The sequence below is a fragment of the Camelus bactrianus genome, chromosome 16, assembly GCF_048773025.1.
Source record: "Camelus bactrianus isolate YW-2024 breed Bactrian camel chromosome 16, ASM4877302v1, whole genome shotgun sequence".
In the NCBI taxonomy this organism is placed as follows: domain Eukaryota; kingdom Metazoa; phylum Chordata; class Mammalia; order Artiodactyla; family Camelidae; genus Camelus; species Camelus bactrianus.
In genome coordinates, this window is record NC_133554.1 from 44,353,203 (window position 1) to 44,368,198 (window position 14,996).

At 54.0% G+C, this 14,996-nt stretch overlaps 2 protein-coding genes across 3 annotated transcripts in view; one reads left to right on the forward strand and one right to left on the reverse strand.

The window, feature by feature from the left end:
- ATP6V0A1 (ATPase H+ transporting V0 subunit a1) overlaps window positions 1-1,375 on the reverse strand; it is a 76,342-nt gene extending 74,967 nt beyond the window's left edge. For both annotated transcript variants that reach the window (XM_074343370.1, XM_074343378.1), the window contains exon 1: window positions 1,236-1,375. The gene's annotated coding sequence lies outside the window, so the exon portion shown is untranslated. The remainder of the gene's footprint in view (window positions 1-1,235) is intronic.
- On the forward strand, window positions 1,263-13,919 carry CAVIN1 (caveolae associated protein 1). Its single transcript, XM_010968992.3, has 2 exons — window positions 1,263-1,889; window positions 11,466-13,919. The coding sequence occupies exons 1-2, from the start codon at window positions 1,419-1,421 to the stop codon at window positions 12,165-12,167; spliced, it is 1,173 nt and encodes a 390-aa protein (XP_010967294.1). The 5' UTR covers window positions 1,263-1,418; the 3' UTR covers window positions 12,168-13,919.
- The last annotated feature ends 1,077 nt before the right edge of the window (window positions 13,920-14,996 follow it).

Here is a 14,996-nt window from a genome sequence, read left to right on the forward strand (position 1 = left end):
TCCTAACCAGAGGAAAGGTTTGCAGATTTTCTGGGGGAAAGGGGGCTGGTGCTGCTTCAGGGACCTCACAGCTCCAGGGACAACAAGGGAGCAAGATGGGGGAGCATGGGCAGTCTCTCTTCCCTGGATGTCTGCGCTAAGGGCCCTCCTTGATCCTGCTCAGAGCTGCCTGCTCCCTGGTACCCATATCATGGTTGAAAATATGTTTGTAGTTAATCCTCAAGTCATCAGCTCCCAGAACATATGGGTGGGGGCATCTGCCCCTTCCTGTCCCAATGAAAGGTACAGCATGCTAAAGTGGGAAGTGCAAGAGAGAAGTCCTGGCACCTGGTTTGAGCACCAAGCCAATGCTAACCTGCTGGTAACCTGGCAAGTCACCTGCCTTCTCCAGACCCTCTGTTTCAGGTCTGTCAAGTGAGGAGGTGGAGTTTCATACCTCTGATTGCTGAGCGCAAGTCTTTGGGCTCTAGAGGGATGGATGCACTCCTGGATCCTGCTTAGAGGTTAGTGTCAGCCAGACCTCTGGGGAAGGTGGGAACCCAAGGAAAGGTGATTTTTAGAGAGAGGTGACAGCTGAGTAAAAGTCTTTAGTTTTTGTTTTATTGCCCATCTTAATCCTACTCTGCTAGAATAATTCTAAGAGGAACGTAGAGGAACTCGGCAGCCCCTCACCACCACTGTGACTTTACCTTAAGTTCTCCCTTCCCTTCTGCAAACGACCCCTCAAACTTCTAGAACAGTGGTCAGTAACTTGGTAGGGTGGATAGTAAGAGGCCCCTTCGAAAAGACTGTGGAAGTCAGGGATCTTTTCCCTCTCAAAAACTGGACACAGGCAAATACAATACAATATTTTGCACGTAATTTCAGGATCTCCTGTCCCACCTGACGACCCGCTCTAGAACTTACAAGGATGGGGGGGGGGGTTCCGGATGAGCAAAAAGAGCGAGAGAGAAAAGTAGAGCAACATTCTAGGACCTGTTTCCTATCTCCAGCTCACATTCCTCCGCCCTAGTCTGGCCACCGCCGCCTCCGCAGCCAACGGAGGCCCTAGTCTCCCGCTCCAACTATTCCAACCATCCCGGGAAGGGTGGGGCGCTCGGCTCTTGGGTCCCCTGGGTTGCCCCCCCTTCCTCAGCATCGGTCTCCCCTTCTGCCCCGGTCCCTCCCTTTCTAGGGTCGGGCCAGCCAATGGGCGACGAGATTCCCGGGTTTGGCCTGGGAGCCGGGGAACTCACCGATCCCCCGCCCCACAGTTCTGGCCACCGTCCCGGTGCGCACGGACGTTGCTCGAGTTTCCTCCGCTCTCCGCTCTCTCTCGATCTCCCCCCTCGTGCTCTTCCTCTTCTCCCGGTCTCCCGCTCTAGCTGCAGCTCCAGCTCCAGCTCCACCCGGCCGGCCCCGCACGGCTCCGGGCAGCCATGGAGGACACCCAGCTCCACATCATCGAGCAACCGCTTTCCGGGTACTCCGATGCCGGGGACCAGGGGTCCTCCACCATGGGGGCTCCGGCGGCGGAGGAGCCGTCGGGGGCCGGCTCCGAGGAGCTGATCAAATCGGACCAGGTGAACGGCGTGCTGGTACTGAGCCTTCTGGACAAAATCATCGGCGCCGTCGACCAGATCCAGCTGACCCAAGCGCAGCTGGAGGAGCGGCAGGCGGAGATGGAGGGCGCCGTGCAGAGCATCCAAGGCGAGCTGAGCAAGCTCGGCAAGGCACACGCCACCACCAGCAACACCGTGAGCAAGTTGCTGGAGAAGGTGCGCAAGGTCAGCGTCAACGTGAAGACTGTGCGCGGCAGCCTGGAGCGCCAGGCCGGCCAGATCAAGAAGCTGGAGGTCAACGAGGCCGAGCTCCTGCGGCGCCGCAACTTTAAAGTCATGATCTACCAGGTGAGTTGGCGGGCCGACCGCGCCCAGAGGCTCGCGCCTGGCCCGCTGTCCCCCGACTGGGGCTGGGGGGGGGGGGGCATGCCCGCGGCGCGGCTCTCCCACCCCTCTGATCCGGCTCAGGGAACCCACTTTCCTTCCGGCGAGCGCTGCTGGGGTAGGGTGGGCGGCGGGCTCCCCGAGAGCGCCGAGCAGAGAGGTGCGGTCGGCCCCCCGCGCCTCCTCACCCAGCCCCTTCTCTATGGGGTCAAACGCGAAGTGGAACCGAGTTAGGGGGCTGGACTTGGGGACACTGTCACTCGCAGATCGCTCCCGACTTGGCTGTCAAAAGTCTTCCTACTTGGAGGAAGTTTTGTGGAGAGCCGGAGTGCCTGGCGGCCGTTGGGGCCCGCTGTAAGCAGACACTGGCGGTGCGACCCGGGTTTGGGGCCTCCGGCGCTGCTCGCCCGATATAGCGGGTGATTCAGGGCTCAGGCACGCACCACAGGGGCTGAGCCAGGCGAGGGACGCGACTGCCGGCATGCCCCTGCGGACCCCGTGCCCCCGCATCAGCCTCCGCTGCCTACTCCGGCCTCTTGCTGCGACCTGCCTCCGCTTCCCGGCACTTTCTGCCCTTGGGGACACCCTAGCCCGCGGCGTGAGGTTACCCTCGGCCTGTTGGAAGAAGTCGGCGGGAGGGTGGTGGCCGGCGGCATGAAGAGTGCTGGAGGGGCTGGTGGACGGCAGAAACAGCCCCTGCCCAGCCTGCGGTCTGGGCGCGCTGAATCACCCCGCATACCTGCGGGGGCGGCCGAGGAACTGGAGGACAGGCGGGAGGACAGCCGGGAGGAGGCTGGCGCGCCCCAGGCTCCGCCCAGGCAGCTTGTTGCTTCCCTCTCCCCTATTCCTCCCGCCTGTATAAAAATGGAGTTTTTGTATCGTAACCCCAAGTAAACCGGGGGATCTCAGTGTTCTGCTCCTCTCCACGCCCCCTTCCTATTCCCATTAAGGGTGGGTCTGAGATGAGTGCTCAGCGATCTTCAGCGGGGTGGGAATGCGCCCAGTCTCTTCTCCTTCCTGCTTCTGAGGGCCCGGTTGATGTTCCCACCCAAGGAGGTGAGCTTGTGGGGGTGGAGGAGTTGGTCAATGATCCCTCTTCCCCTTCTTCTCCCTACTGAAGGGAATGGAAAGAAAAGAAGCCCAGACACCCGACCCCACCCCCAACTACACCCCAGGGAGGGGACCTCTGTCAGGGATTTGTGGTTTCACTGACCACTCAGAGGCCCTGGTCAAGCTGGGTTCTGTGTGTACATCAGGGATGCGGTGAAGTCCTTGGCTTGGTCAATTTGGTACAGCCAAAAGAAATGCAGACTGGGACAAGTAATTTTGGGGGCAGTGGACCTAAGTGAGCTGGCACTTATCTGAGGAGGTGATGGTGGTGGAGCAGAGGCTAAAGCGGTTCTCTCCCCCTACTCCCAATGCCCAGGGTCTCCTCCCAAGAGGTACTTGGCTTTAAGCAGTTTGCTTTCCCCCATACAGCACTATCTGGTAGAAAATATTTGCCTAGAATTGTTTCTACTTAACCTCACTGCTGAAAGGAAGTAGGATGGGGGGTGAGTGAGATTTTTTTAAGAGACCTGCCTAGCACTGGGGTGCATCAAAGAAAGGAGAACAAGGCAGAGCTCTGGGACAGCAAGCCAGCTCTATCTTTTCTCCAGAGCCTGGCGTGGTAGAGGAGTGCCATGAAGGACGTGGATGGGTGACCCATCTCACTCTTAATGTCCCAGACCACAGGACCTGGGAAAGTTCTCAGTCTGGAGATAAACCTCCCTATGTCGAAGACGGAGATTCTGAGAGGACCGTTATAGAGAGACAGACTTTTGTGCAGATGCCAATGGCATGTCTGTTACTGCTTCTCAGCAGTTAGCAGATCTGTGCCTGTGCATTGTGTGTGGTGATGGTGAGGTCTAATCACCGGTGGCTCTGACTACATCAAGGCCAGTGGGAGACAGAGTTGCAGTAGAAGGAATGGCTCAAGGTGGGGACCCTGAGCCCCTAAACCACAGGGGAAATAACTAACAGCTAAAGTGGTCCCACCCCACTCAGAGGAGCTCAGAGGTAAGGAAAAGATTCCAGCAACAGGGGTGGGGCTCAGGGAAGCAGAACTTCCCTGAGCTGCAAAGCAGATGTTCCAGGTGGGGGGAAGGGGGTGGGGTACTCAGCTGCTGGAGGAAAGCAGAGGCTGCTCCTCCCTGAGGGCTGCAGGCCTGGGAAGAGAATGAGGTAAAAATAGCTCTGTGCCTTGGCAGGCCTAATAGGGAAGACTAGGGGCGGCAACATTTACTATCAACTCAGGCTGAGGGGGTAGGATGTTTGGGTGGCCAGGCAGAGAGATTTGGGAAAAAGCCTCCTGGGATGGTGTGAGTTTTCCAGTGTGGGAACTGAGGAGGGGATGCTGTATTTCCCCACTGCAGATGTGGGAGGTGATGATGTGGCAAGCGCGGGGGGGGGGGGGGGGTTGGGGGTGGAGTGGAAGGAGCATGAAAGGATGGGAAGGCCCCAGCTGTGGGATCAGACCATCTGGCCTCCCATAACCTTCTTCCTGGAGGATAAAGGAGGGAATCCCTTTGTGTCAGTGAACTGCTAGACATGATTTCATAGGTTAAGTTTAACACACACACACACACACACACACACACACACACACACACACACACAAGAAAGTCACCCCCTCCCTCTGCAGAATATCAAAGCCCTCACCTTGAACTCACTTCTGAGTCATTACTGTCCTTCGGCATTTCCCTCCTTGTCTCCCAAACAAAACTAGCAGTTTGGAATCCCATCCCAGGCGACTCCTAGGTAAGCAACAGCTAGTGAAGGAGAGAAGTGAATTCTACTAGTAGCGAGGGGTCAGTGGACTGAGAACTGCTGAGAAGATCAGGCAGACTCTGGGACCAGGCAAATAGGAGGAGCTGTGGTCATTAAAGAGCCAATTCTCCCAGACAACTATTGATTTGGAAATTATTAAGAGTTCTTTTAGAATCCAGAAAGGAAGCTAAAATGGAAATAAACGTCTTCCGTACTTTTCATGAAGCAATTAGTGACCTACATGTAGACCCATCAGACCTGCTCCAAGGGCCTGAGGACAAGAGGAGGAAGAATTTAAGGGCTTAGGTGGCTCATGGGCATTAAAGGGGAGGAGACACCAGGGCTGGAATGAGGGCCTGCTGGCTTCTCCTCCCCAAATCCTAACCCAACCTATAGCTCCTTCCTGGACTCAAAGCAAATCAGGGCTACCCTGTTTCAGAAGAATGCCACGCTTTTGTGCAAAACTCTTCCCTACTTGGGGCTCTGGTCCCTCTCACTCCCTAAGCCTAGTGGAGAAAGTGCTTACCACACCCTTCCTCCGAAAAGCTGGGTAATTTTTCCTGGTCACAGCATTCAAAGCTGGGAGCATGGGAGCATATTTTTAGGGGTATTCTTAAAACCAAAGGAAATCATACTCCTCTCTCTGATTTTAAAGTAAATAAAGTCTGACTATTGTAAAGGTCAAAATCAAAAAGGGAAGAGATGGCACAGAGTGGGCAACTGATAGGGAGACGAGAGGGAATATTGTTGCTAGGCAACCAACCACAGAGATGTGTGGTGGTTTGTTCCTTTTTTTTGTTTGAACTGTACCATTGTGAGTGTTTAATCATTCTGTCACTGTAGACTTTTTGAGCTGGAAGATGCCTTGGAGATAATCAACTGCAGCTCTTTCATTATGCAGTGGAGGAAGCTGAGGCCCAGAGAGAAGAAATCACTTGCCTACTGTCACTCAAGTGTTTGGGGGGTCAAAGCTGGGGCCAGAACCCAGGTGTACCCCTTCTTCTGCTATACTTTCTGCTGCCTGCCTCCTCCTTCCATTCCCAGACTCTGCAGCAGAAATTATTGGGGAGCTAGCCCCAACCTAGGGTAGTTCTGGCTCCTTCATTCTCTAATGGAGATAGTTGTGCAGTCCTGGCCCTGGGACTGCTGTGTGTGTGTGTGTGTGTGTGTGTGTGTGTGTGCGCGCGCGCGCACAGTGTTGGCTGAGTGGCTAGGGTTGGTGGCCATTAGCTGCTCAGCCTCATAGTGCTGAAGCTGAGGCAATGGCCTAATGGCAGTGGAGGGTAGGGGTGCAGGGAATAAGGAGGGGAGCTCCCTGGCTAAGACAGGACCATGTTGGCTCCTTTCTCCTCAGCCTCCTTGCCACTCCTACCTTTTCCCTGGACCCTACAGGAAAGGTGGGCACCTGCTGCTTTGGGTTTTTGTGGCTGTATGCCTTACTCAACACTGTTGTCCCCAGAATCTGGTAGTGCCCCCAAATGTCCTTATCCTCTGACTTCTCCTGATTGTCCAAAGCAAGAGGGGCAGCTCAGCCACTTAGGAGGGAGTTGGGAGCTGCTGCTGGGTGCCCCAGGACATAGGCCCACCTGTCATAAAAACAGCTTGGTTTTGGGTCCTGATTTCTCTGTGCATCTCGGTGTCTGATAGCCCATGAGTGGGTGGGGGATGCGTAGCAAGGGAGGCAGGAGGTGGGGACGTGGCCAAGGGGAAATAGCCAGGATGTCCCTCTGCCATGCCTCTCCCTCTCCTTATTCGTGGCGTCACTGTGCCCACCCTGCCTGGGGGGATAAGCAGCGTCTGACTCAAGACAGTGAAGTTGTTTGCCTTCCCTTTTGCTCATTGGAGCCTCCCCAGTTGGAGTCTAACAAGTGGCCTCTTAGAAAACTCCCTCCCCGCCCCCAGCAGCCTCTTTCCCTCATCACTCCAACCCCAGTAGCATCATCCCACGACCACAGCTGGGTAGGGATAGAAGGTAGGAGGCCAAGGATGAGACCAGGGAAGATTCTAGAAGGAAGGAGGGAGGGGGTTCTGATTAAATTGTGTCTATTCATTCATGGACCAGGGTCTTTCCCACCCTTTTAGACCCCAGGGCCCTCTGGATGAAGCATTTAAAACATGGTTTCTTTCCATCCTAATACTTGTGTGCTCCCCTCCTTCCTACTTACAGTCCCAACTCTGCATGCCAACCAAGGCCTCCTCCTTCTCACCCCATCTGCACCCATCTCAAGCCCCTCTTAAACCCCTTTTCCTCATCTTAGCCCAAGAAGAAGCTGAATGCACCCTCAGACCTGGCCACACCCAAGGATCGTGACTTTTGACCTTCTGCCTGAGACTGAGCCCTTTGGTCTGAAGCCTGAGACAGTGCCTGAGCTCCCACACTTTGACCAGACGCCTAGGACACTGCCCTATTACCCAGAGCCTGGGCCTCTGCCCACCCTAGAGAAGCCGACAGCCGGTGGGCGTGCTTAGGGTCTCCTGGGTCACACGGGGCCGTGGGCGAGGGGTGTCCTGCCCCTCGTCCACCACCAGCTCACTGATTCCCAGGGTCATTCTGGGATGGCCGGCCTCTTCCAAGCTACTGCCCCTTGTGAGTGGGTGACTGACGGATATTGTGAAAACACTCTCGTATTATGCAGAGTTCAGGCTATGGGGGTGGGAGATGACGGGAAGGGGCCCTCCCCTACTTCTTGGTTTCTGTCTTAATAGTAGACACCCCAGACACCACACCTGAGCTGCACCCACTGCTGCCTGCATGAGACTGCCTGAAACTGCCCACGCTTCTGAGTCCCCCTCCCCTCCCCCTCTGGCCTCCTCCTCAGGGACAGGCCAGTTTGGCTCAAAGCCTCTTTGGAGAGGGCCCTCAGGAGGTCCAGGCCTGGGGTCTGTTCTGTGCCCTCTCCACCCCCTCCCTGCAGCTGGGGAAAACATTTACACTTATTTTTTCCAGTTTTTTTAGAAAATGTTTTGCAAAGAGATCCCTTCTGTTTGCCAGACCCTGTCTTGGGCGGGGCACCCAACAGCTGCCAACTCAAGAGAGGCCAGAAGGGGTACATTTTTCCCTGGCTCTGGCTTGGATCTTCTGGCCTCTCTATGGCACTGTTTCTCAACTCTTTTTTAAAAAATATGATCACTTCCCATAAGGAGTCCTTTTAGACATTCCCCCTCCCCCCAATTGTCCTCTCCTCTATGGAATTTTAACATTACAGATATACTATATATGCGGACTCTTTGGAGCACTACAAACTACTGCAACATCTACTCTCAAGAACTGATTTCCACCCTCTTGGGGGCAACATCACCCCTGCTGAGAATCATGCTATCTCAGAAAAGAAAGACCCTTCTACCTTTTGTGTTTCTTACTCCCTTTTCTTGGCAACCTAAAGTAGAGGTCCTGGGTTTTGAACTTTCCCTCTTTCACCTCTCCCTGAGACTGCACCCTCTAACATACTCTCTAAGTAGATCCTGGGTCTCTGAATTACCTCTCCAATGCCTTCTCTGGCTAGTCCCAGGCAGTGGTTGGGGACTAAACTGGTTAGCTCTGAGTCAAGAGAGGCTCTACCCAGAGCCGTATGACACTTGTCCCTTCTCCCTGACAAATGTGAAGTGCCTGGCCAAGAATCAGGCACATAGTAGGTGCTCAGTTAAGTTATAATCCTATAAAAAGCTTCTTCCTAAACTAGAGGATCTTAAGTTTACCTACCAGGATTGGGGAGTGGAGTGGGAGGAGCTGAGAGCCACCCTGGGGCTCCTCTAAATTCATCCTGGACTGTGTCTTCCTGGGCTGGGGAACTGTGTGTGCTTGGTGGGGGGCAGGGGAAGCTGTACATGCTTTTGTTCAGACCTGGTCATTAAAGGTAACTATGGAAACCAAGCCTGTTGGGACTGGTGGTTTTGTTGAATAAAAATGGAGAAACAGAACAAGCAGAGCTCTCCTTCCTTGCCACCCCGAGGCCCCTCCTTTGGCTTATCAGCTCTGCCAGGGGAAGTAGGGGTGGGACAAGGGTGCTGAGCCAATGTGCCCAGGGTGGGGGGAGGTGCTTTGGGATTGTGTTGGTGGTTGTTATAGCAATAGGCCAACTGGGTGGGCCCAAGACAACACTCTAAAGTTGTGAGTCATAGGGGAAACCTGGCTTGGAAACAGGGAGAAAAGACAAAATCCATTAATGGAGGGGAAAAGCTAAAGTCATGGTGGTATATCCTCTCCAGAGCCAATCCACTGGATATTATCCAGGACTTAGGTCAAATAGTTTCTTCCTCTACCCTCTGACCTTCCACCAAGAAGGTAGCTCCTCTGATGTAAGCCATCACTCTGAAGGAAGCCTGCAAGGAATGGCGTTATACTCCCAGGTACCTTTCCAGACTGCAGGAGATGACCCCCAAATCCAGGAAATAAACCTCCCCTTACTGGAATTGCTCCCTGATGTTGTATTCGAGACCTTTCATCAGGCACTAGGAAAACAGGATTGGCTACAAGAAGTCTGCAATTCTCTCCCCAGCCAAGTTCAATTTCAAGCTCAGCTGGCAAAGACCTTTATCTAGGGAGCCAGAGGCCAGGAAAACCAGGCAGCTCAGCCTTTAGGGGTTGGGGTGGAGCAGAGGGGAGAATCAGGGATGCTGGGGGTGGGGCAGGGAGACAATGTGGATCTGTTTTCCAGCAGCAGGGACTGTTTCCTGACTACTCCCCACCCATCACTCTTAATCCTTCCCTTAATTCATCCATATTGTCTGAGCTTAGTGAAAGGAGGCGTTCTCCAAACCTTGGTGGAGCGTGGGTGGGTTTTTAGACTGGAAACCTGTGCAGGAGAGATCAGAGTTGGCATTTTTTGATACTAGAGCTGCAGGTAAATTCTGGGTAGAGATGGATGAAGAAGTAGTGGAGAGTTTAGATCATAGCGAGTCCTAAAATGGTGTGTAAGAGAGGACTTGGGTAGCAGGCAGGGAGAAGTGACTGCAAAAGGAGACACAAAGGGTACACCTAGAAACCAGGGGCTATGCTAAGAGAGGCTGGGGCCCTCCTACACTCAGAGCAAGGAAAACACCCTTTCAATGCCTCTGTGAGTGATAAGAGGCAGAGGGATGGACAGAATGCCGTAGGATGCCCATGACAGTACCAAGCCACCTATGGCAGGTAGAGACTACAAGTCCCAGCATGCCCTGAGCCCAGGTCACCTTGCCTGCTGGGAGGTGTAGTCAAGTAATGAGAGCCTGAGATGGCTTGGTGCCCAGCAGAGCTGGTGCCCAGTTTGGAAGAGGAGGTGGAGCCAACATTCCCTCTTTGTCCCTGCTAATGATATTGACAGAGAGGGAAGGAAGTTGGGAGGTGTTCCTAGTTTTCAATGTAAACCAGGAAACTCTGTGGGAATGTGGATAGGAGGGAAGAGGAAAGAGGTTGGGGGCTGGGGAAGGAATTTCTATAGCAGGTGGTGCAGAGATACCAAGCAGCCAACATACATGTTATGTGCCTGTGCGTGCTCACCCGTGTGTGTGTGTGTGTGTGTGTGTGTGAGAGAGAGAGAGAGAGAGAATGTGTGTGTACCTGTGCAGAGGGGTCAGTTCATGTTGCCTCATTATTCACAGATGGGGTTTTCTTACAATCCTGCAAAACAGTCTTCCCAAAACCCTTAAGAAAAACTACTGCCTATCATTCCTTCCTAAAAAAAAGTCTGGGCCAAAGAGGAGAGCCTGTTCACATTCTGGGTTATGCCCCATTTCCCTTTCTGTGCTCAATCTACCCTGTCTTCTCAGGAGAGGTGATCCTGAGATTCTGAAATGTTGGCCCAGAGTTAGCATCTTGGAAAAATCTTCCCGGATTGGAAAATGGTAACGATGCTAGGTCCTCCCAGGGGAAAAGGGTATAGCTGGCTCAGAGCTCCAGGATCTCAGGGATTCTGGGACCATCGTCCTACTCCTGGCCCCCTGAGCTCTGGTTTCCAGGGGAAAAAGCAAGAATGGAAAAGTAGTCCCTCCCTTCCATTCCAAGGCAGGGACGTCAGAATTAAACGAAACGTTAAGGCTGGGAAGAAAACATGTCCCTGGCTCCCAGCCAGCTTCTTCCACAATTTCTACCTGGTGGTGGAGAATGACTCTGCCTGAGCCAAACATTATTCGGGGCAGAATGGGAGTCGGGGGAGAGGAGGGAAGGGCAACAGGTCCCCTTCCCTAAAACTGGTTCTTCTGAAATGATATTAAGTCTGGGAAACGAACTCCCTTGCCTTCAAGTTACTTTACCTGGGGGCCGCCTCAGAGTGGCTGTGATCTATTCCCCTACCCGCACCCTTCAACCTAAACAAAGGGCCCAAACGCCTATGCTTCTAGGCCTGGCTCCGGCAGTGAGGGACTCAGTGCACTAGAGGGCGCTATACCCACTTCCAAAGTTAAGTTGTGTTAAGTTGTGCAAAGCTAAGGAGTGGTTTGAAACGGGTGCAGGAAGGGCGCGATGAGCGGGTTGGCGGGCTGCAGAGATACTTAAGTGGAATAACGCCGATCAGGCTTGGATCTGAGGCTCAGTTCCCTCCTCGCCCCGTCTAATACTTACTATTCATTCAAAACATATTTCTTGAGGGACCATGAGGTGTCCCGCTCTGTGCCAGGCGCTGGCGATATAAAGGCGAAGCAGTCCAGGCCGCTTTCACGGGTACCACGCACTCGCCAGGATCACCACCGCTCCGCGCGGGGTTCGCCCAGCTCTCCCGCTCTGCTCCCCCTCATCTGTTCGCTCTGCTCTTCCTTTAGGATGAAGTGAAACTGCCGGCCAAAGTGAGCATCGGCAAGTCGCTGAAAGAGTCGGAGGCGCTGCCGGAGAAGGAGGGCGACGAGCTGGCCGAGGGCGAGCGGCCCGAGGAGGACGCGGCGGCCCTCGAGCTGTCGTCTGACGAGGCGGTGGAGGTGGAGGAGGTCATCGAGGAGTCGCGCGCCGAGCGCATCAAGCGCAGCGGCCTGCGGCGCGTGGACGACTTCAAGAAGGCCTTCTCCAAGGAGAAGATGGAGAAGACCAAGGTGCGTACGCGCGAGAACCTGGAGAAGACCCGCCTCAAGACCAAGGAGAACCTGGAGAAGACGCGGCACACCCTGGAGAAGCGCATGAACAAGCTGGGCACGCGCCTCGTCCCGGCCGAGCGGCGCGAGAAGCTCAAGACCTCGCGAGACAAGCTGCGAAAGTCCTTCACGCCGGACCACGTGGTCTACGCGCGCTCCAAGACCGCTGTCTACAAGGTGCCGCCCTTCACCTTCCACGTCAAGAAGATCCGTGAGGGCCAAGTGGAGGTGGTGAAGGCCACCGAGATGGTGGAGGTGGCCGCAGACGAGGAGGAGGGCCGCGCAGAGCGCGGCGAGGCGACCGACCTGTTGCGCGGGAGCAGCCCCGACGTGCACACGCTGCTGGAGATCACCGAGGAGTCGGACGCCGTGCTGGTGGACAAGAGCGACAGCGACTGAGCGGGACGCAGGGCTGTGCCCGGGAGACCGCGCCGCCCCGCCTTTCCCCGCCCCCGCCCCATTCCTTTCCCTCTCTGAACATTCTCTTTCGCATTTTCTCTCTGCCCGAAATGGGCTGAGATGTTTCTAAATTGAGAACACCTCCCCTCAAGAAGCACCCTTCCAAGTCTTACTGCTGTTAAGACAGGAGAGGGAGGCAGCCTGCACTTAAGACAGCACCAGTTTAGGCATGGGCTGGTTGGAAATGCAGAGGGCGGTGTTTCTTGTCCTGGGGGTCCAAGTTGGGGATCCTAGGGGAAATTGCTGTCACTTACATGATTGGGCTCCCCCTTTGGGCAGGCTGCCTTCCCCCCAACCTCCCCATCACACTCATACCCAGCTGCTGTCATTCCTGCTCACTGAACTCTTCTTTCTCATCCTGATCCCTGGCGACTTCAAAGCCAAAATTACCATGAAAGGGAAGAATGAATCCTGAAGAGGCCCCTTGCCCGCATACTGGAAGGATCTGAAAGCAAGTTTTGGGAGAATCTGGGGCAGTTGGGAAGAGAGGGCAGAGTGAGCCATGACCCTGGATGAGGGTGTAGCACAGGCTGTATCTGTAAAAGATCCCAATAAGGAAAGCTGGAGCCAACAGAGGCCTAGGGAGCCGGGAAGTGGGGCGCTGCACTTACGTGTTTATGAATCTGCACACAGGAGAACATGGCTATGGCTTTGGGAAGGAGAACATGAAATAGTAGAAGGTGGACATGGGTGAAAAAAGAAAGTTCATTAGAGACATGAGAAACAGGACAAGAATCCCAGCTTACTGGGTTTCTCAGAGGACAGGACCACTTTCAGGATAAGGAGGGAGGGCAATGGGAGAAATCCATTAGCCAAAGAAGAGAGAGGTAAGCCTCACCCCAGGACTCAACTGGAATCTGGATGGTGCCCCTAGGGGCAGCCCATTTCTCAAAGCCTAGAAAATTAGGCTCCCAGAAGAGGGCAGCACCAGACTGCTGAGAGCTGGGAGTTAGCGGGGAGGCAGACTGGAAAGAGTAAGGTGCTAATGGCCAGGCCACCAAGCTGAGAGCTGGAGGGGAGATTATAGTATTCCTGCGTGCTGAGCAGCCCAGCCTTGGCTCACTCCTAGCAGTTTCTTCCAAGATCCTTCCCTAGAGCTGCAGAACTTGCCAAGACCTCCTTGGCCTTGTGGATTCTTCTCCTGAATCTTTACAATGAGAGGGGTGCTGCTTGCAGTCTGAAGGCTTTATTTCTATAGTCCATTTAACCAGGTTTTCCTCAGGAACTTCAGTCCCCCTGTTCCTTCACAGTAAAGGTGGCTAATCTAAAGCAAGTACAGCCGCCCCCCCCCCCGCCCCCCGCCGCTGCCCCTGCAAGTCACAGCCCAAAGAAGAAAGCTGAAGTCACCTTCCTTATTCCCCTCCCTCCTCGGCCTTATCTTCCCTGCTCTGCATTTTAAAATTGCAGCTAATAGGGGTGCAGGGAGGGAGCCTGGGGACACATCTTTTTTACAATACAAAGCTTTGCTTTTTTACCCCCCCCCCCCATTCCTGGTTCTCTTCTTTCTTCTGAATGGTTGGAGACGCATCAGGTGAGGGAGGATGGGGATTGTGGGACAAGGTCCCTTGGTGCTGATGGGCTGAAGGGGCCTGAGTTGTGGGCAGATACAGTTTCCTGTGGGCTCTGAGGAGCCTCTCATGTTGCTGTGTCCTGGTGAGCAGCCCGACCAATAAACCTGCTTTTCTAAAAGGATCTGTGTTGGATTGTATTCTCCAAAGGCAGTTACCTAGGATGAGTTCCAGAGGATAGGAGGGAACCAGGGAGGAAAAGAAAGACAGAGGACTGCTGTTTTAAACTTGCCTCACTTACTTGGGTGGGGAGTGGGGCTGGGTTATTATTATCATCCCCACTTAGAACTGGAGAAACACAGAGTGACTTTAAGGTCACAGCTGGGAAATGGTAGAGCTGGGATTCTAAGTCAGGTAGCCTGGCTCCAGTCTAACTGTTATGGTCTGTAACCCTGTACAATCCAGATCCACTTCCCTGCTGTCAGAGCATTAGCCCTCCAGACACGACCAGTTTCTCTACTCAGCCAGAGCTTCCCCCAAATTCACGCTGCCAAATCAGGCCTAGAGGAGGCAGCCTGGGAGAGCTGAAAAGTCAGAGGCCCGGACTCTGAGGCCTGAACATCATAGAGAAAGGATTCTGGTGCACACTATGTATGGCAGTCATGGTCACATAGTTACACATACTTAATTCTCCCCACAGCCTTGAGATGGACACCTGTTTCACTGTACAGCCTCTCTTCCCCATGAGCAGCCTGCCCTATCTGCCCACAAGTTATGGATTTCCTACAGCAATGGCCTCTGATCATCACGTGGGTTCTACCAGCATCAGAATCACCTGGGGAGGGGTGTCACTCATAAAAACAAAGTCATTCCTGGGGCTTTATCCCAGCCTCCTGCCACCACCTCAAACAAGCTGAGTCCTTCCTCAGGAACCATACATTCCCCTTGGACTCCCCTGCCCCTGCCCCCAGCAGCAAGCACAGCAGAATCTAGAATTCTAACTCCCCCAGGAAGGGTTGGCTTCCCTCCAAAAGAAATGAAGGTGGGGAGGGTATAGCTCAGTGGTAGAGTGCATGCTTAGCGTGTACAAGGTCCTGTTCAATCCCCACTACCTCCATTAAAATAAATAAGTAAATAAATAAACTTAATTAGCTCCCCCAAACAAAAACAAAAAAAAATTTTTTTTAAATTAAAACAAAAAAGAAATGAAAAATGAGGCTGAGAATTCAGAGCCTAGGAGCCAGGAAACTTCCCTCCTGCA